We start from the raw sequence: 26031 nt of genomic DNA, 5'->3' as shown, positions 1-26031 counted from the left end.
GCTATAATTAAATATGATTAGAAATGTTAAACACCTTCAATGCTGTTTCTCTTTAACTGCAGACCCTGCTACATGGAAAAATTCAAGACACCTTGCTAAAGGTTGCCTTTATCCACTTGCTTTTTCTCCCTACACCTGAAGTGCATGCTTATGTACACTAATCACATACATTTCATGCCACATGATTGTTGATTGATTACACTTTTCCTTTTACACTTCAGCTGCTGTGGTGATTATTTTGCTGTCTTGTGATCCGATTGATTTTCAGTTTTCTGACCTTGTTGCATTAGAATGAGATAATTTTTGCTTTTCTTCTGTGCTGTTGCTGCTTCATAGATCTTCCTGCACTTTTAATTCCCAAATCCTTAAAAAAAAGCTTCATTGATCAACTTTCTTAAATTTCAACTTACATGAAAAAAATGCTTGGAAAGATTAGTTGATGATAGGTAAACCATGTGTTTGCCAAAGGGCCAGATTTCCTGTAGACAGTTCTTGTAGAGCGGATTGCTGTGTCAGGAAGCACAGAGGAAATGACCCCAGACTAAAAATTGGAAATGGAACTTGCCTCTAATACTTGGAAACCTAATAGTGAAAATGTGAATATCTTGAAGTGTGACTCAAACTGCTGCCTGTGCTACAAAGCAGGAATTGAACAAAACCTCCTTTGCTGTTTCTGGGACTGCTCTTGCATAGTCCCTGCGTAATTCTGGACCTCAGTGGTGACTGACAAGAGTGAAGATGTTTGGTCCTTGACAGATTTGGGAAGAGACATGTTCTCCTAAGGCTTCTTTGTTATGCAGAATTCTTATGTATTTTCTGTTTGCTTGCTTTTAGTTCTACAGGTTTTTCTAACTTTTTTCTTTCAGCTGTAATTTGATCTCACTTGCATGTTTTAGAAAAAAAGATGCTAAATGCTAGCCTTTTCTTTCCCAGGTTTTTAAGCTATTGCTAATAATTCTTTTGTTTTCTGTTACAAGCTGATATTTAGTGAATAAGACCATTTCTGAAATACTGTAGGACAGGTGATTAGCTCAGTCATAGGTAGGAAGGTGGACCTTGTGTGCGACAAATTAGACATAGTAGTGAGGTTTCAATAGACAGAATCATAAATCTGTTTATACTGAGCTATTTAACATCTAACTGTAGAAAGCTAACTAATTTTTCTTTTGCTGCTTGAAAAAAAACCAAAACTCATAGTTTTCAATGACCAGGCCTTGGAAAAAATGTTAGTGAAGCATCTACTTTTTTCTCATGTATCCATTTTTGTTTTCAGAGGTAGATGCTGCAGAATGGGGTAAATTTCTTCATACCAAAAATAAGGTATGTTTACTCTCTTGATGAAGTAGCAATGTCATAAATATGTTAACAGACATATACTTAATTCTGTTATCTCTTCCCTTGACTTTCCTGAAAAGAAGATGTTTCTTAGTGGTATTATACCTGCTGGCAGGTATAATAATATATTATATGGCAGAATATTAAGGATTTTGTGTTTTGCTTTTTATGAGTAGAAAACTCTTGAAAACATAAAATGTCTGTTGTGTGGGTCATTGTCATGGATTGACTCCGGCACAGTGCCAGTGCCCCCATGAGAGGTGTTGATTCTGCTGAGTTATCATAGTCCTTTTTGGGTTATTTTCTTGTTTATGCTATTTTGTGCATTGCCAAAATTAGAATGGATGTCACTAAGACAAGGATAGGTGTAAGCACAAGTCATTTCAGTCTGTTGAAGAATTGGCTACTTCAGAGGTTTGTTAGAAAGAAAAGAGCCTCATGTGCATCAGGGTGAAGGAGCACAAACTGAGATGACCTAGCACCTCACGAAGAATCAAAGCTTAATTCATTCTTGCTTGAAGACAGTCATATTTTTGTTGACAAATAAATGATACAAGTGTTTATTATTTTAAAGTGATTTTCTCATCTTCTAGGCGGTGCTGGAAATTGAAGTAGAGAGGAATATAGCGGGAAGCAGTAGAAGAATAGCTCTGTGCTAACCTTTTTTGGTTGGTGGCAGGAGAACAGTTTTTACAAGAGTGGAAAAATTTGAAGATGAAACTGCCCTTTGTCCTCTTCATGATGAGAAGGGGTTTAGGCTACATGTTGCTTATTAACTTGAAAGGATTACAACTAGACTCAAAATGGAATTAAGTATTTGGAGCTCCGTGTAGGTGGACACAAATTAACAACTTGTGTCTGACATTGGTCATAAGTGCTAACTGCTATCTCACAGAATTAGTCAACAGATTAAATGCCAATTTATGTAATTTTTAGCACTGATCATTCCTGTTTGCATCAGTTTAAGGGCTACTAGTAATTCTTACATATATTTTTCATATTCTGTATACTTAGAGAGTTTTTCACTATCCCTTGGAGAAGAGAACATTATTTTGTTCTAAGTGAATGCTGTCTTTGGTTTTTAAACTTCTTTTTCTTCCTTCAGATCTATACAGATTTTGATGAAATTCGTCAGGAAATAGAAAGTGAAACAGAGAGGATTTCAGGAAACAATAAGGTAAATCCTGCACTGTCCATCTGTTGTCTTGCTATTGATTTTCTTGCTGCTTGAGCCTTTCTTAAAGAGTTTCAGCAGCTAGCAGTGAAAAGCACTTAACTGCTCCAGTGAAGAACATGGGAATGCTTGCTATCTTGAGATTTTTTTTCACTGTGTTCATGAAAACAGTTACTTCAGCTGAAAGACAGGAGATTTGTTGCTTTACTTCAAGATTCTGTAAGAAAAGTGCAAAAAATAAACTTTCAGTTAAACTTGCTTTAATTTTTCTACATGCCTGGCTTTATGTAATTATAAAACTGGCTGCTGACAAAGACAAAATAATTGGTTGACAGATTGTTGTTTTTTTTTTCCTTGCTGTGTGTTTTAAGGTACGTGGTGAAGGAAAGTCTTTGTGGTATGAAACTACAGCCTTTGGATTTTCATATGATGAATTTGAATAATCCAGGGCAGTAATTATTGCTTCTTATTAATATATTTCTAGGGCATCAGTCCTGAACCAATTCATCTTAAGATTTTTTCCTCTAATGTTGTAAATCTGACTCTTGTGGACTTACCTGGAATGACAAAGGTAAGGTGCAGAATGCTCCTCTTCTGACTCGTGTGTATTTTTGAACAAGGTGTGCCTGTTCACTCTTTGCCATTGTTCTGCATTGCTAGATAAACTGCTTTCCTGGGGTTAAGTAGTGTTATGTAAATTTGACATGTCACTGTCTTCTGGGGTATGATTTGGGTTTCTGCTGCACTTTGCTCATGTCAGAGATAGGTTTGCTTATGTTTTTCCTCTTTCTACATATAAGTGATGGTAGGTGTCTGGGCTGCATGTTCCTTTCCATAAAAGAGGTAGCACTCCAGGTCTCAGAGCTGTACCTGCAGGTAGATCAGTATTTGGCAACTTGGAAGGTCTCTTCCACATTGCTTCTCCAGGAGTGGCTATGTATATTTTGTGTAAGAGGCTGTATAAAGTGAGGATATCCTAATAGAAATGTTCAGATCCTGCTTGTTCAGGTTACATATGGAATAATTTTCTGAGACATGGAGATGACAAGATGACTTCTTTCCCTGCCCATGCACACATCCCCACCCACTCTGCCAGTTGTGCACGTGGTTCTTGGACACCAAGCCATGCAGGCATAAAGACACAATTTTGAATAGTTCCATCTTGGGTTTTTTTCTAGGTGCCTGTTGGTGATCAGCCTAAAGACATTGAACTTCAAATAAGAGAGCTCATCCTTCAGTTCATCAGCAACCCCAATTCCATTATCCTGGCAGTCACAGCTGCCAACACAGACATGGCCACTTCTGAAGCCCTGAAAATAGCTCGGGAGGTGGATCCAGATGGTAAGCACCAAGGCTAACTGGATGCTGTAATTCAACTGCTTTTTAAAACTCAATCCTAAAATAAAACTGAAGTTGTTTGAGCAAAATACAGTAAGAAAATGAAATGTCATCACATTTCCTAGAAAATATAGGTTTTATATTTGCTTAAAGACTTCGTACTGTAGTCTCTGCAACTCAAGAGGATGCTGGGATGAATCAATAACTGATAGATTTCTGGCTTGCCAGCAGGCCAAGTAACTATTCATGGAGTCATGGAGTCACTAGTAATGGAGTAACTAGTCATGGAGTCACTTCTGTTTCCACAGCAACAAAATGGTATTAAGAATGTTAAATGGACAATGTCATGCTTTATTGTCCAACATTGTTTCCTTTGGTAGAGAAAATACGCCACCCCACAGCTAAGTAATTGACCGTTTAGCTGTTAGTTTAGTGACTTTTAGTAAGGATAAGATGAATTCTGTTTCCTGTATGTATGTGGGAGAACTGACTGATTTAATGGAATAGGAAGATTATAATGTTGTATTTATCTAAGGACTTTGAAACAGATCTGAAGCTACTGGCTACCTGCTTCTTGCTTTTGCAAAGTGCTGTCAGTACCATTGATTAACAAATGGCATTGTGTGATTTGAAAGAACATGGATTAATACACTTGGAAAATAAACGTGCAGAAATTAGGCTAAAATTTAGTGTTGGTACCCTCAAATTTTTCTTTCCATAAAATGTAACATTTCTTGATTGTTTTCAAACTCCGGGTCTGCTTTGACTTGTCTGCCACATAACCTTGAGGGAAAACGTCTTCTGGCAGTCTGGCCATTTAAACTGTCCTGGTTCAAGATATGCCTTTTATTTTACTCCTGTAAAAATGATTGACAATGTCTTTTGGATCACTTCCCAAAATTCTGAAACTTAGAGGTCTAGAGTGGCAGATCATGTTGCAGGTTCTGCAGGAGTAATGCTATATAGTGAGAAGTATGACAGTACTAAAGTAGCTATACTCACATTAAAGTTTCAAGACCCAAGAACTTACTGATTTTACTGAGATGCTGGGGTTTTTCTAGACTCAAAAAGTGTGTTATATTTTAAAGAAAAGGTTCTTGGCACATTTTTTTTCAGACCAAGATCTCAGGAAATATTGAGGTCCCAGACAAATCCTGTGCATGTTAGTCTACTGGTTTAGATGGGCAATATTTCCCTGTTTAATGAATTTAGTTCACTAATTTTCCATTCACTGAATTATGAGTTTTAGTTACTCTGGTGAAATCAGAACATCCCTGTGAGTGTTTTCCTTTTGGTAGGTCGAAGAACCCTTGCTGTTATCACAAAGCTGGATCTCATGGATGCTGGCACTGATGCTATGGATGTGCTCATGGGAAGAGTGATTCCAGTCAAACTTGGCATCATTGGAGTAGTGAATAGGTCTGTGTGAGCACATTGGTGCTATTTTTAAAACTCTGTTAATATGAAGTAATGCTTCTGCTTTTTTAGCCATGAATATAGTTTTAAGAATAAGGTGACAATGTTGAAATAAACTTCTGAATAAGCAAGTGAGAAGCTTGTTGCTGACTTCTGCAAGCCTTTGTTCTTCCACTCGACCAACTGCTAATGCAGGCAGGAGTGGAGACACTTCTAGACACTTCTAGAAGAACTGTAGTGTCGCCACTTCTGCTGTTGTCCTTCAGCTTGAGGGGTGCTTCTGGTCAGCTGTTCACATTAGCTCTGATCCAGCACAGGTCCTGTATATATTAGTCCTAACTGCATATGACTGTGGTATTGTTTGCTGTATTTTTTTACCTTACTTAGGTCAAATCTCATCTTTGATAAGAGCATTGTTTGCTCTGTGTATAGTTGCTACCAGTAGAGATTTGTTGACTATGTTGCATGGAGTAACAAATAAAAACCTTTAAAGTCTAAGGAAGGTGAGTTATGTGTGTACAGCAAAACCTAGTTGTTAAATGTGTTCTGTCCAGAAAAGCAGAAGTGTAAATAACTATTACTGGGCATCCAGTAACTGGTGTTTAACTCTGCCTTTTTCCTTCAGGAGTCAGTTGGATATTAACAATAAGAAGAGTGTGGCTGATTCCATTCGTGATGAGTATGGGTTTCTCCAAAAGAAATATCCTTCCCTTGCCAATAGAAATGGAACCAAGTATCTTGCTAGAACACTGAACAGGTATTCCTTGAGCACATAAACTGATGGGTTAGACATATGTGCAGACCTTTCTTTTTTCCCTTAGTGTCTCTTTTGGTGCTGTACAGTAATGCATTAAAGAACACTCTGGTTGCAAACTCTGGTTCTCTCAGTTTCTGAACTTACTGTAATTTTCCCAAGTAAATGTTTTCCTTTGGTCGTTATTTTGTGTCTCTTCTCTGTTTTGATGGAGATGATAAAGCTGAAACCTTTCCTCCCTTCTAATGAGAGACTGTTTTCTTTTTTTAGATTGCTGATGCATCATATCAGGGATTGCTTGCCAGAACTGAAAACCAGAATTAATGTTTTAGCTGCCCAGTACCAGTCTCTACTGAACAGCTATGGGGAACCTGTTGAAGACAAAAGTGCTACTTTATTGCAGCTGATCACCAAATTTGCCACAGAATATTGTAACACTATTGAAGGAACAGCAAAATACATAGAGACTTCAGAGCTGTAAGTACAAATGTTTTCCTGGAATATTGACTGAGTGGTTTGGTTCACCCAGTGGCTCTTACTGGCTCTCACTGGCAAAATTACTACACTGGACCATAACATAGTCAAAAATGTTTGAATCCAAGCAACCAAGTAAGATCCAAGTAAGAAGGTTTTCAGTGAGAGCTTTCTTGTTATTTGCTATTTCAGTTGTTATTTTCTTCTTTCAGATGCGGTGGAGCCAGAATCTGTTATATTTTTCATGAGACTTTTGGAAGAACTTTAGAATCTGTTGACCCTCTGGGTGGCCTTAACACAATTGACATTCTGACTGCCATTAGAAATGCCACTGTGAGTGTTCTTCTGTATTTCTGAGTCTGTGGCTGTATGTTAGATAGGAAGCTAAGGTTTAATTCTGTATAAGGGGCACAACTTTGAGATGTTTCAGTGTTTTCCTGACAGATTTGATTTCTTGCTAATACGGGAATTGGTGTTGCTGAGAATTAACAGAGTAAGGCCACTTTTAAATTTTGCAGTATGTAATAAAATGTTCAATCCTTCAGGCTTGACTCTGAATGTGAGAGATGTCAGTCTGCTTTTGTACTGTGTCTGTTGTGTGGACAGACAGGCAGGTTTCTGCATGGTCTTGGAGCGTGAGGTACTCCATAGTAATGGTCTGTGTGTATGTTCCTATCCTCCTGTAAATGTAAAATGTAAAAACAGGATTTAGTAACAGGAAAGATGTCATATTTCAGGTTAAAAATGTTATATGTGTAGCTAATCATTGGTCTGTGTGGTCATAAATGAAATTTACTCCAGACACTGAAATCCACCTATCTTGTTGGCATGGCATTAGATGCCCAAGACTGTCCAATAAATAATGGCAGTTTTTTTCTCTGAAACTAGAAAGAAAATGTCTGTGCCTTTATAATAGATTTCATCAAAATGTGAATCCTCACATGTGGAAAAAGCATTGTTCTGATTTGTAAGCCTGAAGTGACAGTAGGTAGAAATCTCAGAGATTCTATAAGGATGCTAGTTAATCATTGTTTAGTACATTTTGTCTTAAAGATAGGAACTTAGAGCTTGTATTTTTACATATACTTGAGACCTGTTCTGAGTGTCACTGTGACCTGATTTATTCTGGGCCTTATTAAATACTTCTTAGAAATGCATCATGTTTTATATACAATTTAGCAGCTTTTTCCCTCCTTTTGAACCAGGGTCCCCGTCCTGCCTTGTTTGTTCCTGAAGTTTCCTTTGAGTTGCTGGTAAAAAGGCAAATCAAGCGTTTGGAAGAACCGAGCTTGCGCTGTGTGGAGCTGGTTCATGAGGAAATGCAGAGGATTATCCAGCATTGTAGCAATTACAGTACACAGGTAAAAATGCATGCTCTACTGCTGACATTGTAGTCATTGTGTGTGTGTGTGTGTGTGGGTGTGTGTGTGTGATTACTTGCTTAAAAACTTCTGGAAGTCTCACCAGTAAAATTTGGGTTTGTTTTTAGGAATTACTGAGGTTTCCTAAATTGCACGATGCCATAGTTGAAGTGGTAACCTGTCTTTTGCGTAGGAGACTTCCTGTCACAAATGAAATGGTAAGTTTCTGTCTGCTGTAATTTTGCTGGTAAAAGTGCATGTTTTCTGGAGTCTTGATGTTTCTGTTTGCACAGGAACCCAAGTTATTAAAGGAATCTTAACTTATTTGTTAAATTGGTAGTTATTTAATATGTACACATTTTGATGTGTACACATTTAATATGTACACACTCTTCTATGTTATAGATACATATAAAACAAAGGGATGGGGGTAGGGTTAAGCGTGTTGTCCCCTATGTTTCAATTGCCCAAGAAGAATTCTACAAAATTTCAATTTAACATCTTCTAGTCTTCCACATATAGGTTATTTCCTTCCCTTGTAACAGAAGCTGTGCATTTACTGTAGAGTTTGGGATTCAGTGATGAAAATTAAATTGTAATCCTTATTCTGTGTGTTTCAGAGGTTTTTAATGCCCTTTACCTAGTGAAAACTAGAAGTTCAACTTATATCTTTAAATAAATATGTTTTAATATTAAAATCTGATTTGGACTGCCTGTTAGGGAGTAAAGAGTGTTTCAGTATTTGACTCTACATTTGATGTGAAAAGCAAAAATTGTTTTGTATACTCACTGTCCCTCACAGTGTACCGTCTCCCTCGGTTCATATATTGTAGGTGGTTTGTGGCTGGTGGTCTTCTGCTATGGGCAGTCTGCATTGCTTGTCTGCATTGTAGGTCACTGCTCTGCACTGGCATTAGGTTTACTCCCTGAATTTTGATCTGGGAATATCTTGCATTGCAGGTTCATAATTTGGTGGCCATTGAGTTAGCTTATATCAATACCAAACATCCAGACTTTGCTGATGCCTGTGGGTTAATGAATAACAACATAGAGGTAAGAAAATATGTTCTCTTAAAAAGTTTCTTGTCTCTTTAAGTGAAGGTGAAATTCATAAAATAACAAATGCTTGAACTTCTTTCCTTGAAGCACATTTCTGAATTTTGAAGCATGAGAAATGTGATGAATTATGAATATGGTGTATACGCTAGTGATCTGTGGATTTGTTAATTTCTATTGCATATTACATTTCGCATCACTGGTTGATGCTTCACTGAAAGGATTCTGTCTGTTTTTCAGTCTGGAAAATAAAATGGGCAATTGAGTATTACCTATGAAATGATATTTTTTAAGGCGAAATTTAAATATGTAGTTGTGAAATGGCATGCATGTTGAAGTAACTGCATTTTGTCTTTGACACAATGTATCAATAATGTTCCTCTCATTCATTAAAGGATAATACAAGTATTGTTTCCTCTGTTCAGGTTCTAATTTCTGCTTGCTTTTGGTATTGTTCTTGAATCTCTGTGTTACCACACTTCAGCCTCCCTGAGACATTGTCTCCCTCAGTCTCCCGTCAGTAATCTTTTGTTTTTCAAGTCCAAATCTGATAATACTTGTTGCTGCCATCATCCTGTGAAAGCAGTTCAACAACCAATCTGCTCTGTTAGATTGGAAGAACCAATCTGGTGTTGTTGCAATACTTCATCATGGCTAAGAGCTCATTAATACCTTCGTGTTTATCCAACACATCGTTTTCATTCATCACAGAATCATAGAATGGCTTGCTTGGCTTGGAAGGTCATCTCATTCCAGCGCCCCTGCCATATGCAGGGACACATTCCTCTAGACCAGGTTGCTCAGAGCCCCATCCAACCTGACCTTGGACACTTCCAGGGGTGGGGCATCCACAGCTTCTCTGGACAACCTGTTCCAGTGCCTCACCACCCTCACAGTAAAGAAATTCTTCCTATGGATTATGTAATTTAAACCTACTCTCTTTCAGTTTGAAGCCACTCCCCCTTGTCCTGTCACTACATGCTCTTGTAGTGTTTCTTTTTTAAATGCTTTCATTAAAATTTCTACTCTATACAATTTCTTCTATAATCTATAAAATGTCTTCATTCTATATGTGTATTCTGTACTGACTAGGTATGCATTTGAATTTGACTTGGTAGACTGCTTTTAATCTAGTTCAAAAACAATGTGTATGGAAACTACTGTGAGTACAGAATTTAAGACTTTGTGAAGCTGAACATACAAAATTGCATCAATGTGTATTACTTAAGGGAGTTCTTTCCTAATGTTTTCCTAAACAGACATGGAAATTTTTTAAGAACCAAACCGTGTAAACCCAAGCTTTATTCGGTGGACAGTCAGTTGTTAATTTCAAGCAAAATCAGATATTTCTTTGTCCTGATTGCTTCAAATTCTATTTTGCTATGAAGCAAATCCTGCCTCCTTCATTTTGGGCTAATCATGTGCTGGCCACAGAATCAAATCCTTTAGATTACTTGGAGGATTTACAGCTTAATGAGGGCTGTAGGATATCTGTGGTGAGCCAAATTGTGGAGCTTTGATATTGTTTTTTGAAGGCTCAGGCTTTGATTAGGGAGTGTGGTGCAAAAAAAACACTGCAAAACTTCTTATATTGAGAATTGAGTTTTGACCAGGTAATCAAAGTATAATCAAGCGTTTCATAGACCACAGTATTAGCATGGCACTGGATGAGATGAAATCACTCGTATTTGTGTCTAAAATGGAAGTCATCTGTAAAATGTGAATCTTGCCTGTGTGTTGATAGAGAGTAATACATAATTGAGGTCTTGCTGCATTGTTTTTAAAGGAGCAAAGGCGGAACAGATTAACCCGGGAATTGCCTTCTTCTGTGCCACGAGACAAGGTAAGTAAATGTTTGATTTTATTTTTTACATAAAGCTGAATGCATTGTCCTAGATCCAATCTAACTATTGGAAAATTTAATATGCTGCCCAAGTAACAGTCTTGGGAGCTTCCAGGTATTGAGTTTTTTCTTTTCAGTTTCATAAGATAGAAGTGGAATATAATTTTCTTTAAAAGATGCAATTTATGGGAGGTTTTAAATCTGGTATTTCGGAAGACTTGTCTATAAATGTAACAATGCACTTATTACTTGAATTTTGTCAGGTAAGGTATAAAATGCCTGCAGATGTTGAAGATGGACTCAGAACTTTCATGCTTAAGTTTGTAGCTGACACACACTGATTTCAAAAGATAAATAAATTATTTAAAATATCCAGTGTCAACATAGTGACTTGTGGTTGGTTCTTGTTAAGTCATTCTTAAAACTTATTTATTGCAGTCTTACTTTCTTTGGGAGCAGATGTTGGAGGTGACATTTTTGGTTGTTCATCATAATCCAGTCATGTATTCTGTCTCTGGAGCTTGCTTAATTTCATCAGGTTTTGGGATTAGTGCAATAGCAGGAGTGGAAGAACCAACCAAATGTCATAGAAAACACTGTTTGGCTGTAGAACAGTCTTGACAACAAGATGGAATTTTAGACAGTTTTTTAATACTATGTGAATTATTAAGAATTCAAAGATAGAGACCATAGTTTAGGTTCCTCATGAGGTTGTAACAGGAGTTTCTACAGCTGATAGAAGACTGTTCACTAAGTTCATTACCTTAAAAAGTGAGACTAAGTCCCAGAGTAGATCTAATACTGTTGCCTTTAATCAGTCTAAGACAACTGATGGATGAACAGGAAATTTAAGGTAGCTATCTAGAGATTGCTTTCAGTGCTCTTTGATCCTTCATTTTATTGATTTCATAGTTAAATCATCAGTCTAGGAGCTTGCATGAAATTGAAGGTCAGATAATCCAAATAACTGTCTTGGAGATGCTTTTTATTTTTTCTTTTTCTTCTCTTTTCTTTCTTCTTTTTTCCTTCTTTTTTTCCTTCTTCTATTACTGTTTTTCTTGCAAATTCAAAATATTTCTTTTCTGGATTTTGAAAGATGCTAGTAGGTAAAAGTGTATGCAATTTGCTAGGTAAATTTGGTGGTCTTCAGTTGAATTTTTTTTTCCCCTCCCTGCATTTTTTACCTTCCTTAGTCTACTAAAGCTCCAGGTGCATTGGCACCTGCTTCCCAGGAGACTGTTACTGCTGCTTCTGCTGAGGCTGATGGCAAGGTCTGTCTTGATTTTTCCTCTAAGCACTGCATGCACGTTTCTGTTGTGGTGCACCCCAAGTGTAAGGAAAGCAGTTTGTCCCTAGTGTTCTGTCACCAACAGTGTGTCCTACCCAGTCTAGATGTCCTCCCCAGTGTGGATTACTTGGCACTACTGGTTTTATGTGCAGTGGCATGTCAAGACGTGCCATGAGGTGGCCAAGTCACTGCTTTCTCTTTGAACTCGTTTGCAATATACTGTGGTGCAAATATGCACCTAATTTGCTTCAAACTGTCAATAGATTGTTGAGTGCAACAGTACTGTAATCAGAAATATTCAGCATGGCTGCTAAACTGCATGTTTTTAATGTGTTGACAGTTAAAGAAGGAGGATAGAAGATAAGCTAAAATGTGAGTTTCCTGCTTCCTGCAGGGAATCTTTACAGGCTTTGCTCAAACTGAACCTCCTTTGTGTTGCTTCACATAATTGTTGAATCCCTGGTTTACTTATATTTGTGAAATGTGTTCTGCAGTGTTTTTTACATGTTAGGTGTGCTGTCTCATGTGTTAAAATAACAGCTCATTATTCCCCTGAAGGCTTTTCTGCTAATTGCTCTTGCTAGGAGTCAGAAAAGATGGGCAGTCACAAGTTTGTGTATTAGGAGTAACAAGGGGACTCAGGCTTTCTGCTTTCTTGCACATTCAGATTTTAATGCAAAGCTTCCATTTCTGTCCTGAGCAAAGTGGTTAAAGTCAAATCTAGTAAATAGTAGAATTTTAACTATTATTTTCCTCTGTTTTAGGGGTTTTGATATGCTGTAAAATTTAAAAAGAAACCAAGAGCCACTGTGAAGATAGTGTTGTGACTTAGGAAGTAGCAGGAAGCTGCCAGATTTGGTTTGCATTTCCCATAAACTCTGTCCTCTATGGGGTGATACATTTCACACTCTCTTGTGTGGCTTTGTTTCTGAAACTGCTTTGGAGGTAGAGCAGGCTCCACAGTAATGCAGAATGAGAGTCGCATTTTTGTCATTTTGAGCAGCTGCCTTGCAATCAGAAGTCATACAGTGGAGCTTTCCTTAACAATAATTTTCTCTTATTAGCAGAGTTTGATTTGAATTCCTGGTGTGTTGTACAATGCCTCTGGGCAGTTGCGCAATTTAAATAAAATTTTTGGTGCACAGCTTAGCTGGGTTTCCTCCTGTATGCTGCTGCTGGTATTCTACTTGCTGTGCTTTTTTTCTCACTTTTTTTTTAGATTTAACATCAGCCTGTGGTGTTTCATTGTAAACACAATAGATAAATTTAGCTTTTTTCTTCCTATATCTGAAGCAAGACAAGTACAAAACCTTGAATGACCTTTTTCAAACAGGACTAGATTTTAAAGCACAGAGTAAATAGAAGAAATATTAGGCTTGTAGAAAGGTAGAAAATAAAAATTGCCCCTGTTCTACATCAAAATAAACTTCAGCTTTTTAATACTAATTAACATATGGTGGATGCCATCCACTAATATTTCTTTTGTTCAGTGATTCCCAATGTTTGAGGGTTGGGTGTTACATTTTTTTCTCAGAAGATTCATGAGTCATTCTTTTTCTGGAACTCCCCAGAATCTCTGATCTTCACTTCGAGAGGATGAAGACTTTTGTTTTGATTTGTTATTAAAAAGCCTTCCGTAAAGCTTTCATTTTACTGGGACCTTTTGTGAGCTGTAACCAGCAAAGGGAAAATAAATGTGGGGAATGTGAGGAACAGAATGAAGGAATATACCTATGATAATCTTATTTTTAGTGAATTTTACCTGTAGTGATTTGATCAGATGCTTCTCTATAGTGGCTGAGTTCTAATTCTGCCATGTTTTTTCAATGTGCTGTGTGTGCAGAATCCTTCTGTAGGAGCAGATGCACCTCAGGAGTCTGGAACAGGCAACTGGAGAGGAATGCTGAAACCCTCCAAAGCAGAAGAGGTATCAGCAGAGGAAAAATCCAAGCCAGCTGCAGCCCTACCTGCTAGTCCTCAAAAAGGGCATGCTGTAAACCTATTAGATGTGGTGAGTCTTGGAAGACAAATTCTTTTTCTTTGTAGTACAGGCTCAGGAAAGAAAACAATTCCAGATCTTGTAACTTTGCTGCTAATATGTGGTCTCTTTGTAAATAATTCCCACTATTGCAACAAGGAGCTCCAGCCAGTCTCTTCTGCTTTGCTTCTTGTCTGATTCCAGTCTCCCTGCCTGCTCCAGTTTCAGGCTATGATTGGGATAACTGGCTTCCTTTCACAAATTCCTGTGCAGGTGAACTCCTTGTCTAGATAGCTGTTGGTACAGAAACAAATCTTAGCTCAACTCAAATTCCTGCTCTTGTGCTGAATTTTAATGTTTATATTAGAGGAGAAGAACCATTAAAGACAAAACCCACTTAAGTTAAAAACAGATGGAGATGTATTGAATGTATGTATTGAAGTATTTGGAGATGTTTGGAAAAAATGTAGTGGGACCCTCTGACCTTTGTTTTACATATGTGGATTTTGATGTGTCCCTAATTTTATTTCTGAAGAATTACGGGTTTGTTGCAAGACATATTACATCTGTCAAACTCAGGCTAAAAGAGCAGTAGTTAGAGTTTTGAGTTTTATTTACAAATGTAAATGAGCAGAATTGGTAAACTGAGGGTTTTATTTTTTTCACACAGCCTGTACCTGTTGCACGCAAACTTTCTGCCCGTGAACAACGAGATTGTGAAGTGATTGAACGACTTATTAAATCTTACTTCCTTATTGTTAGGAAGAACATTCAGGACAGGTAAACCCAAACTTCCTTGAAATATTTAAGCCATGCAAATATTGTGGTATTTCATGAATCATATATATGATCATGTTATTTTTATCACATTCTTATGTTTGTAAGAGAGAAAATAAATTAATTTTTAGAAGGGACAGCAGCAGTAAAATTTTAACCCTTCACAGAATGAAGCAGTTTAAAGAAGCACTTGTTTCCTCTAATGGTTCCAAGTTCTGTATATTATTAAGTAAAAGGTTTAATTATTTAGGAGATGCCTGCTTTTCTGGAGGATGCTTCAATTCACATGGAAGATTTGCAGCAAATAACTGGAATAAACTCCAGATGCTGTGTACCCCAATAGAATTTAGCTTTGCCATCCTGTTACATCAAATGGAAGCTAATGTGTGTGGCTCAGTTTTCTAGCACTTAGCTAAAAGGATGGAAATGGCATGAAAAAGTTCTTTCTACTGTGGAAAAGTCATACTTTTTCTTTAATGAGGAATTCTGTAAAACTTTTTTTGCTTATATCATTTTGGAAAGGTCTAACTTCATATATATTTTTATGTATATGGGAAGTATGGGGGGAGGTGCAGGAATCTGGAAACCAGATGTTAGATCAAGTTAGTGAGACTCATAGGTGTTTTAGTCTATACAATAAACTAATACCTTCAATATAATTTTTAGTATTTCATGGCAGGGCAGTGCTTTGTTTAACTTAACTTTACTGCACTGTTCATACTATGTAATATCAGAGATGTGAATTATTTCTTTGCCTCTTTCTCTTCCCATTTACACATAAAATTTGGTTTTAGGGTTGACACACTTAAATATGTGTCATCCCATGCACAGTAGAGATAGGTTGCTTTCTAATGAGCAAAGTTATTTATTCTTATTTTATGTCTTACTCTGTTCATGTTTTTTACAATGCAGCTTTTCTATTTGGAGGAAATTATATTAATTAGTTCTACTCCAATATTGTACATGATGCTGCTTTTACTTGAGAGGGGTTTTATTTATGGTAGTGATAGATTCCTGGTAGTTTGAGCCAATGCTATGTGTAGCTGCTTGCCCTCATTATGCATTCTTCATCTTGAACAGGCCTGGTTTTGAACAATGACTTTAAAGAAACAATCTTTATGTGCTTGCAGTGTGCCAAAGGCAGTGATGCATTTTCTGGTGAACCATGTGAAGGACACTCTCCAGAGTGAGCTGGTGGGCCAGCTGTACAAATCCCTGTTGTTGGATGACCTTCTCACAGAGTCTGAGGACATGGCACAGCGCAGGAAAGAGGCAGCTGACATGCTAAAGGTAATGAGGAGATCAGGAGCTCCTGGGAGCAGTTCACCATATCAATGGGAGGCTTTTTGAAGACTTGTCTTCCTTTTTTCTTTACTGCTTTTTAAGACTGTGCCAGTGTATTGCTTTTCTCTGCTGGAGGAATTAAAACCAATACATGACCAGAAAAGATTACATATGAACTTTTAAATCTGCAGTTTAGCAGGCTAGATAGAAAGTAGGTGCAGTTTCTCTTTTATGGCAGGCTTTTAAAACTGTGTATGGTGAAGAAGTTTGCCCTTCTTGAGAATTTAATGGGTTGCCACTTGTTTTGTAATGACACTGATCAGCTTTGGTTTGTTTTTTTAGCTTTGTACTTCCCAGACTGCTGTTCTTTTTGTCCCTGGGAAATCTTTCCAGCATAACTAACTCTGGCTTTTGTGTGTGTGTTCCTGTGTGCAGGCCCTGCAGCGAGCCAGCCAGATCATTGCAGAGATCCGTGAGACACATCTTTGGTGAAGACTGTATCAGCCACACTCTTTATATGCATTGGAGGTTACATTGGCTTGACAATTGCTAGGCATGGTATACGGAGTAGAATTTTTATTTATGAACTCTTCTTATCTGTGTACTGCAACTGTGTAAATCTGCTCATGTAAAGACAGTTGGTTTGATTTGCAAACAAAAAAACATGCTGTATTTTGCAAAAGAAGTCGTATTTAATCCATATAATAAATGGCTCTAAATGTTTCCTTACCAGGTTTCTGGTGCAAATTAAAGCAGACCAAGTCTTCTGTCTCAGTGACAGTCTCATTTGAACTTGGGGAAAAACGTTCAAGTTCCAGTGCCTGACTTGCTGAACAGGTTGCCTGTGGTTAAGACAGCCAGTGTAGTCTTGTGGCATATTTTAAGCTGCTTTTCCAGTAGAAGTTTCAATACTGTGAAGAAAAGAGAGCACTGAGTATTTTCTTTCATGAATATATTGCATGCACTGTGACAGATGGAGGTCTCCATTTTATAGCACAGTAGAGATGTCGAGCGTATTACTATGTATGTGTGTTCCCTTTTTTTTTTTTTCTCTTTGTCCCCAAATGTTTCAATGGCAGACAAAACTTCAGACTTGATTTCATGGAGTATCATGTAGGAAGAATTAGCCTGGAGCTTGTGAACAAGAACAGCCCACTAAAAAGTGGCTGCAGAGTTATTAACGTCACTGGAGCTTGTGTATGAATGTTGGAGTTTATAATCAGGCACAAGGACACCTTCCCCTTCCTCCCCCCTGGGACCAAGCCCCTGGACCATCTGATAGTAAATTTGCTCTGGCAGAACTGAAAAATAAAACTGGATTTCAAAACTATCATGGGATAGTGTTTCTTTTAAAAACAGATTTAGTTGGCCAGGGAGAAGGGGATGCCCACAAATTCTGCAAATTTTGGAATGTATGACAGTATGAAAGAAAGTCTGTGGAATTGGAATATTTATATCAGAGATTACAGTTGCTTTTGAGGAAATTTTATTGTGCTGTAAGTAGCTTTTTTTTTTTTTGAGGACAATCGTAAGATTATGAATTTTTAAGTTGGAAATTAAGTTGATGAGGTTTCTTTTTTTCTTCTGATTACAATTCATACAGATGACTATTGATCACACTAGCCTTGAAAAAGTAAACATTTTAATTTTTATGAATAAAAATTTATTTAAACTCCAGCCAGCATACTTGCATGTACTTTTCAAGCAGATTCACTCTTTTTGTATAAAGTGAAAATGTTTACTATAGTGTTGCTGATACTTTTTCTTTAACACCACTTGCATGAAAAATAGGACACTGCTGTTAACCTCCATGGCTTGATTTTATGGTATTGGGCCATGATAGTGAGGTTTTCATTACCATATCCAGTTCCTTCTCCCTGAAATCAGTTAGCAAAAAAGGAATTCCTCTGGTAAGCTGCTAAAGATAGAAAATTTAAAAATTCAGTTTACAAGAAGCTCTGTTGAAAAATGCATTTTTTTTCATGGTAATCTTCAGTTTAGCACCAATATGGGCACAAGGATTTAAGTCTGACAGATGCAACTTTTGGATACTTCATGTATGATCTGAGGTAATTAATGCAGAACACAGAAATACATATGGTGTATTTTTAAACAGCCTAAAAAGTCATGGTGTATGCATTACATGTAATGAATACAAAGGAGGTACTTTTGTCTTGTATTGTATCCAGGGATAGTAGTTCGCAGATTTAAGAAATACGACTGAAGTGCAAACCACTTTTTAAATCTATTTGGTGATCAGTGAAAGCTTTTTAAGTTTTGTCAAAAGCGTTACATTTCTGTTTGGTATTCACCTGACACCTCTCTCCTTTTTGCTTTCAATATCCAAGAAGTTTTCAACAAGGTAGTGCCGTCCATAAGTGATCTGCTACCGAAGCTTTAACTCTCAAAGTTCAGTCAACAGTCTTTGTGAAGAAATACTCTGATCTGTAAAGTTCTGAAATGCTGCATAAAGCAAATGAATTTCATTTATTGAAGAAATACTTGCAAGTGATACCTGGCTCTGTAATGTCATGAAATTTCGAGTGTTAATTTGGTTTCTGAAATGTTACGACTTTTTTTGTTTAACTTTCACAAAAAGTTTAAATTTGGTAATGTTTGAGTGCCAAGAAATGAACTTGATTTGTAATCCTTAATGCAAGACTTTGAAGGTCCATGCTGTAACAATCCTGTTATTTAATAAACAGATAATACACAAAATTAATTATGCCAGAAATAGTTTTGGACTGACTTGTAGTTCTGGTGGCAGGACTTACATGCACTTGTAAGTTAGTAGTTTAAGTACCTATATGTGTACAACCTTAGTTATGATTTCACTTGTTCTCACTAAATTCTGCATTTTTGAAGAGTTCCATAACTCATGTGGACAGGCTGCTCATGCCTACTGATAGGTTTGAAATAAGCTGTGTTCTGGAACTGAGCTAAAATACTTCAAATGCCACTATTACTACCAGCACTTAAAAATTATGGGAAAGCTGTGGAAAAAAGCCTAATGAGGGCAGCAATTGAAAAATTTCCAAATTATACTGATGGTTTACAACTGTCTTCTAGATCCCCTTATTTAATTTAAACTTGAAAAAATGTTGTCACCAATGCACGGATTTTAGCTAACTTGCTCTCCAGTGGGGAGAGAATCATGGTGGGGAAAACTCCCTGTAGCCAAGTTCAGGTTAGTAAATGTTTGACACTGGTACCTGAGCTGTTGTAGTCCTGCTGTAACTAAAACACAGTATCCTCCTGATGTGAAGTTTGTATGTAGTAGTCAGGTTCAAATTCTACTTAGTGAAACAGATAGGGTGGTGATGTCTGTGTGCTTCAGACCTTACTCTGAAGTAAATGGAGCAGACCTTGTGTAAAACCTGCTTTTATTCATTGCTTTGTGGGTGAATGACAGTTGCCAGATTGGATATGGCAAACTCAGATCCCTGCTTTATGGACCACAGCAGGGGAAAGAAACAACCTGCCACTTTGTTGTGCCCTTGTTGGGAACTTGAATGGAATTATCCTGGGTAATTTTTTTTTTTCTGCAGCTGTGAGAGCAATGGGTAGCTGGTGTTTTCTCTAGTTACTGAGGATCTCCACTGCATCTGCTTTTTGTTGCTAATTAAGCACTGCTTTGAGGTGAAAGCTAGAGGATTGGTTTCCCAAAGTTTAATACCACTTGGATATGGTTTTGTGCTCAAAGACGATGTTTGAACTAGTGAAGGTGCTTTCATGCTCCCATAGTTTTGAAAGTTCCCTTTCATCCTTTACCTCTTGACTGGTAGGTGCCACCTATTGAATTAAGGCTAAATTCAAGTCTTCCAGGTTGTGCTTTACAAATGTTTTTGGTGGAGCTTTTTTAGTTTGTTGGTTTTAGGTTTTTTTAAATATCTTGCCCAAATAATTACTTTTCTTTTTGCACTTTTAAATCATGCATATGTAACCATGTTAAATACTTTAATATTAATTATTCCTTGTTCACATTTGAACAAGTTTGGACAATCTCTTTCTTTCTGATTATCCGAATGTACCTTTACATAAGAATTAAGACAAGGCTAAGAAAGAATCATTGATTTTTCCAGTCATCCTTGATCCTTGACCTAAGTGTTCAAATGCTCAGTTGTGATGGCCCTGTATGGTCATGGCAAGTAGTGCTGGTATCCAGCTGTTTCTCTGGGAAGAGTCAGGGAAGGGTTTGGAGTCCTAGGACTTGGTCAAAGGCAAGCATGGACTAAATTTCTTGGAGTTTATGAATCTTACTATAAATCTTGCATGCAAAGAACTTTATTCTTTTTGTTTGTTTGTTTCATGTTGCTAAAAAATAAATTTACTATTTTATTAGAGGTGGATATGTGTGTGTCTGCACCATTTGGCAATGACAGAAAACAGGCAGGAAGGAGATCAGACATGAACCACTACTTATTCCTTGTTTTTCCTGTAACCAGAATGAAACTCAAAAAGGTGTGTACTGGAGCATTTTGGTCCTAGGTTCATGTTTCTGATTTGCTCTAATGCTTCCGTCCTTTACGGAGCAAGGTGGCTGTGTTAGGTGGATGGACTTTCCCTTTCCCCTGCCCTTCCCACTTTTCTTCCATGTGCTTTCTTTGAGGTAGAAATGACTCAATTACTTTTCTTTGTTATGTAATAGAGATTAGGCTAGAGAGGTTTCATTATGAGACAGATAAGTAGGATCTGGAAACTGAAATTAACACTAAGAACATCCTGAGCTTTTGAAAGTCCCATTATTTCAGTTCCACTGCCAGAAGAAACTGTCATCTATAACAAGCAAGCCACTGTATTTTATTACTGCTGAACTCTTGAGTCATGGTGCAAATGAAATCAGCATGAAATTTATCAAGTAAAAAGAAACATAAAAACAGTAACTCCCCATCCAGCTCTAGAATATATAATCACATTCCAGAAGCTAAGATTAAGGCTTTCCCCCTTGTGGCTGCTGTCACTGCAAATTTTGTATAGAAGATTTCATGGACCAGGAAATTATTCTCCATGGCTAAGAGTGAGGCCTGATCCTTGAAAGCAACAGTGCAAAGCACTTCAGCTTTCCTCATGTGTTTCCTGGTCCAGAGATCCTTGTGGTGCTGTTCACCCACAACTCCTGGGCATCTAACATTAAAACAAGCCCTTTCATGTACATGCTCCAAATGTTCTGGTATAATGTACTATCTTCCAGCTGGCTGCAGAGCCTACAGAACTAGTACCAGGATATTCCTTCAGCAAGGAATGCTGGATAGTATGGATAGTATGGTCATTCGCAGGACCAAAAAAGTGGAACAACTGCCACTCCCCTTATAAGTCGTATTATGCACACAGAAGTCCTAAAAGGGATTCATCAGGTTTATTTAAGCTTTGAAAGGCTCTGTACTTTCAGATTTCAAAAGTGAATATGCTGTGTATTCCCACATGAAGGCTGGAAAGCTTTAGTGCAGTGTGACCCATACATAACCAAGAACCAACTTACATTAATGCCTAATCATTTATTATGAATCTTTATTATGAATTTTCTGCAGCTTCCTTCAAAGCAAACCTGTTCAGGGAAACATGACCATAGGTTGGTGGTCTTTGCCCACAGCAAGGTTTCATGGTTAGATGACCACACACTGGCTGTAAGAAGGAGTGGGTTTGAGTTCGCTTTGGCTCATTTTCATGTGGGTTACCCTGTGGAATAACTGGCCACTGTTCTCCTACAACACAGAGCGCTGTTACAGAAGGGAAAGTGCATCTCCATCGCTGGACTTTGAAATTAATCTTTTCATTTTCTTCTTATGCAGATCCTTATGAATGGTGCTTTGAATAAGGCAGAGTATCTACAATCTCTTCAGTGGTATAACTCAGCTCCTTTATTTGAACTCTGGTGCATTTTGAAAAAGAAGTATTGGGCAGGGCAGTCTGTGAGCTGTGTAGTACTGCACAGTACAGGAATATCTTCAAGTACATCTTCAAGCAGCACAGATTAGAGATGTGTTGTTTTAGGGAGATACTCTGTTGTCACAACTGCAGCCATTTTATAATGTAGTAATTTTTCTTTCCAACCCTAAGTAATGATACTCCATTCTTCAGAATATGCTGTCCCAGAATAAGAACAGTCTCAGGATTAGTTACACGATTCCCATTTATTGAAACTCCACCATCTGTAATTTTCCGGTACCTTAAAAACAAAACAGAAACAACTGTTACTTGCAAGAGAAAGCTATTTATTAAGAATTGAAAGTTCACTTTAGTTTTTTTTTTTTTTTTTTTTTTTTTTTTTTTTTTTTTTTTTTTGTTGTTGTTGTTGGATGCATAATTGAATACATTTTAATTCTTCTTCACTTCCAGTCCAGGTCAACAGTGACTGAAATTAACCTTAGCCTCTACTACTACACCTTCTGGGAAGGGTAACTAAATACTGCTTTGAGAATTACCCACGAGCACAGGTGAGAACTTACCCGCTAGCTCCATCTGGAATGGCATTTGCTTTGCGACACAAGTCAAGAACAGTCATCCCAGGTTCAAGCATCAGTTCAGCAGAAGTAGCTTGTCTGAAAAGTTCCTGTAGCTCTTGGTCAGACATTTCTTCCAGTGCCTCCACACTGCTGTAATACAGGGCCTTAGTGCACCTGTGAGAACAAAGCATTCAAAATACAGAGCTAGTCTTCTCTTCACACAAAGTGCTACTCATCACATTCCCCTCCCCAGTTTCTTTTGGGAGTCCACAAACTAACAGAAGTGCTTTAAATACACCCCCACTTTTTTATTATACCCTACTGCCCTGCAAGGCTTTTTTAAATATTTTCAGTGTATTTTTAAGTCTACAGGATTATTACATTTTTCAACATCTAAGCAACAACTTAATAGATTAAAATAGTCCCTGAAAAGCTATGGAGAATTACCATAGAAATCTGAAACAAAACTGATAAATCAAACTTTACCTCTTAGCAGATTCCAGCCCCTCTCTACCATGGACAAGCTTAGTTACTTCAGCAGCCAGTCGTTTCTGAGGGCCCCATTTCTCAGGTTCTTTAGCATGCATTTCCATGATGTGGGCAATCTCCTCAAGAGGAAGGAAGGTGAATAGTTTCAGGTATCTGTGAGCAGGGAAAAAATACTTTGTCTATATAGCCATCATTATAGATTTCCTGCCTTTGTCATTCAGACTTCAGAAACTGCATGAAAATGACTGTCAGTCAATTTAAAAAATACATATTAAGATGCTCTGTCCTTTCAATCAAATCTTTAAAACTCACATTTCACTTAATATTCTGCCTAAGGTCAGGCATAAGATAGTGTCAGATGCTTTTATGAAGCTTGTATTCCAGACAAGAATTTTGGTTTCTCCTGAAATTTTATAGGATTTATTGGCATCGTGTGTCAACTAACAATATGCCAGTGCAAATTCCCACTGCTAGTCTGTGGCCATCATGGGACAGAAGCATACTTGTACTGGCAGGTAACTCAGCAGGAAGATTATTTAGGATAATCAAGAATTTAAAGATGCACCCTAAGCCTACTCTTTACAACAACGTCCATTTTAATGAGCTGTCAGTCCCATGCAATGAATTAAAGGTACCTTTACTGGTAAAAAGTCTGAATGGATGAAATATTTTAGTCTTAAGTACCCACATACCCTTCTTTTCAGTCTGAAAGGTGTTGGGGATTAGAACATGGATTTGAATTATCAGGGGATAAACCTTCCAGAGAGGTACGTAAGTTATAAGGCAGGTCCCAATATGAAAGGGAAGTAGCTCAGATTTAACAGTGCCATTGACGTTTGAAGTAAAACAGATTTAGAAAAGAACACAGAGCAACTTATTAAAATTAATGCAGTAATGTAGTGTACTGAAAAAATCTGTGATGCTACAGTACTAAAACTAATATGCCATATAAGAGAGTCAACCCAGTGGCAGAACAAAAATGCATTATGCTTCACTCCCTGTCGTCTCCCTTGTAATTTTCAGATGCGTATTTCAGCATATGGAAGTTCCACTATCCCATCTACTTCGCAACCAGTCATGCCTGTTTATTTCATTAACAGTTATAATTAATACATACTTCCACATGGAGCTTGTGTTGCACATAATTAAATGAAGCGGTTACAGTGAACAGTTAGAATGAGGTTTTATAAACAATGACAAAAAGCAAGATGGAGAAAAACTTACTTTTCAACTACGTTATCTTGCTGTCTGACAAAAAACTGATAGAGCTCAAAAGGAGAAGTCTTCTCCCTGTTCAGCCAAACTGCATTTCCAGCAGTCTTTCCCAGTTTATCGCCAGTAGTACTCGTAATAAGGGGTACAGTAATTCCAAACACCTCTGCTCCTGTCATCCTGAGAAAGAGTCACTGCATGTTAAGAAAAATAAACCAATCTTGGTAAAGCTCACTAAAATACAAGCATTCTGCAAGATTCTATCCTTCATATAAAGCTAGGGATGATGGGCAAAAAGATGCCAGAACACTATTGTGTGAAGAGGGCTTTAGGGAAAAAAAACGCACTGTAAGTTTTTAAGTTCTTTTGTGTGTATCAAAGACATTTATGTACTCTAAGTAGTTTATATGTTATATACTGCAACTGTCTCATAATCATATTTGGTGTGGTTATACCGGGATAGGTGTGCTGGCAGACTTGTCTCAATTTTGTCCCATGCTTCAGGGTGTTTGATTTTGGTTCTTGGATTCACTAATACAAGAACCTATTATTTTTCTTAAAAATTCATATAAACTTGGTCAAAATGTATGCGTGCACCAAACTTATGGTCAGGCCAATTAACTACTCCTCTCAAATCATAGGGATTTGTGTGTGGCCAAATCTCTTGCTTTAGAGACTGTGAGCCCCAAGTCACACAGCATTCTGTCACGGAACCACAGAATGGGTGAGGTTGGGCAAGACCTCTGAGACCGTCGAGTCCAGCCTGTGACCGAACACACCATGGCACCTGGAGCATGGCACTAAGTGCCAGGTGCAGCCTTTCCCTACACACCTCCAGGACAGCGACTCCACCCCCTCCCTGGGCAGTCCATTCCACCGCTGCCCCTCTCCGGACCTGCTCCAGCACCTCAATGCCCTCCTGAATGAGGGGGACACAGCACTCGAGCTGCGGCCTCACCAGCGCCCAGCACAGAGTGACAGTGACACCCCGGTCCCGCTGGCCACCACCGCTGACACAGCCTGCCCGCTGCCCAGACCCTGCGCATCGCCGTGGGCCCCGCGCTCCCGCCGTACTTGGTGACGAGCTCGTATCCGGACATGATGTTTCCCATCTGGTCGTGGCCGCCCAGCTGGATGCGGCAGCCGTGGTGCCGGTGGAGGTGCAGGAAGTCGTAGGCCTGCAGCGCGGGATACAGGAATTCGGCCAGGCTCATGCCCTCGGCGCTGCGCAGCCGCGCCTGGCAGCTCTGCCGGCTCAGCAGCGTGCCCATGCGGAGGCGCCCGCCCGCGCCGCCCAGGAAGCGGAGCAGCGGCTCCCGGCCGAGCCAGCGGGCGTTGTCCAGCAGGGCGGCGCGGCCGAGCCGCCCGGCTCCCGGCTCCCAGAACAGCTCCCGGTGATTCCCAAACACCCGCTCCAGCCCCGCGCGCAGCGCCCGCGCCTGCGCGCGCACCTGCCCCGCCGGCAGCGGCTCCCGCGCGCGCTCCCGCCCGCTGGGGTCCCCGAGCCGCGCCGTGGCCCCGCCCACCACGGCGATGACGTCGTGTCCCGCGCGCTGGAAGTGCAGCAGCGCCATGACGGGCAGCAGGTGCCCCACGTGCAGCGAGTCCGCCGTGGGGTCGAAGCCGCAGTAGGCGGCCAGCGGCGGCCGGCCCGGCTCCAGCAGCGCCGGCAGCTGCTCCTCCGCGCTCTGCGCCGGGAACACCTCCTGGAAGAGCCCGCGCTCGCACTGCGCCGCCAGCAGCCCCGCGGCGCCCCGCGCCCGCCGCGCCTGCTCGTGGGCCCGGCGGCGGAGCGGGAGCGGCGGCAGC

The 26031-nt window shown here is 39.0% G+C and overlaps 2 protein-coding genes across 5 annotated transcripts in view; one reads left to right on the top strand and one right to left on the bottom strand.

Annotated features, from left to right (window-relative positions):
- The window catches only part of DNM1L (dynamin 1 like), a 33266-nt gene extending 14466 nt beyond the window's left edge, over positions 1-18800 (top strand). Inside the window, exons 3-20 of one of the 4 annotated variants that reach the window (XM_041487450.1) lie at positions 63-101; positions 1274-1320; positions 2441-2512; positions 2994-3080; positions 3688-3850; positions 5146-5266; positions 5889-6020; positions 6288-6494; positions 6704-6824; positions 7697-7852; positions 7981-8070; positions 8813-8905; positions 10695-10751; positions 11945-12022; positions 13883-14050; positions 14688-14797; positions 15925-16084; positions 16514-18800. In XM_041487450.1, the coding sequence (XP_041343384.1) occupies positions 63-101; positions 1274-1320; positions 2441-2512; positions 2994-3080; positions 3688-3850; positions 5146-5266; positions 5889-6020; positions 6288-6494; positions 6704-6824; positions 7697-7852; positions 7981-8070; positions 8813-8905; positions 10695-10751; positions 11945-12022; positions 13883-14050; positions 14688-14797; positions 15925-16084; positions 16514-16570 (1958 nt within the window). In that variant the 3' untranslated portion in view covers positions 16571-18800. The remainder of the gene's footprint in view (positions 1-62; positions 102-1273; positions 1321-2440; positions 2513-2993; positions 3081-3687; positions 3851-5145; positions 5267-5888; positions 6021-6287; positions 6495-6703; positions 6825-7696; positions 7853-7980; positions 8071-8812; positions 8906-10694; positions 10752-11944; positions 12023-13882; positions 14051-14687; positions 14798-15924; positions 16085-16513) is intronic. The other 3 variants (XM_041487451.1, XM_041487452.1, XM_041487453.1) reach the window with 3 other exon arrangements.
- Positions 18801-21569: 2769 nt separating this feature from the next.
- YARS2 (tyrosyl-tRNA synthetase 2) lies at positions 21570-26030 on the bottom strand (the record flags this gene model as incomplete). Its single annotated transcript, XM_041487499.1, has 5 exons — positions 21570-22244; positions 22525-22695; positions 23008-23163; positions 24235-24402; positions 25297-26030. Coding segments are annotated over 5 exons (1389 nt in total), but the record flags the coding sequence as incomplete, so codon positions are not given.
- Position 26031: the final 1 nt, after the last annotated feature.

The sequence above is a fragment of the Pyrgilauda ruficollis genome, unplaced genomic scaffold (assembly GCF_017590135.1).
Source record: "Pyrgilauda ruficollis isolate IOZ18807 unplaced genomic scaffold, ASM1759013v1 scaffold80, whole genome shotgun sequence".
In the NCBI taxonomy this organism is placed as follows: Eukaryota; Metazoa; Chordata; class Aves; order Passeriformes; family Passeridae; genus Pyrgilauda; species Pyrgilauda ruficollis.
Note: the sequence above shows the minus strand (reverse complement) of the source record. Positions and strands in the feature narration are given on the sequence as shown.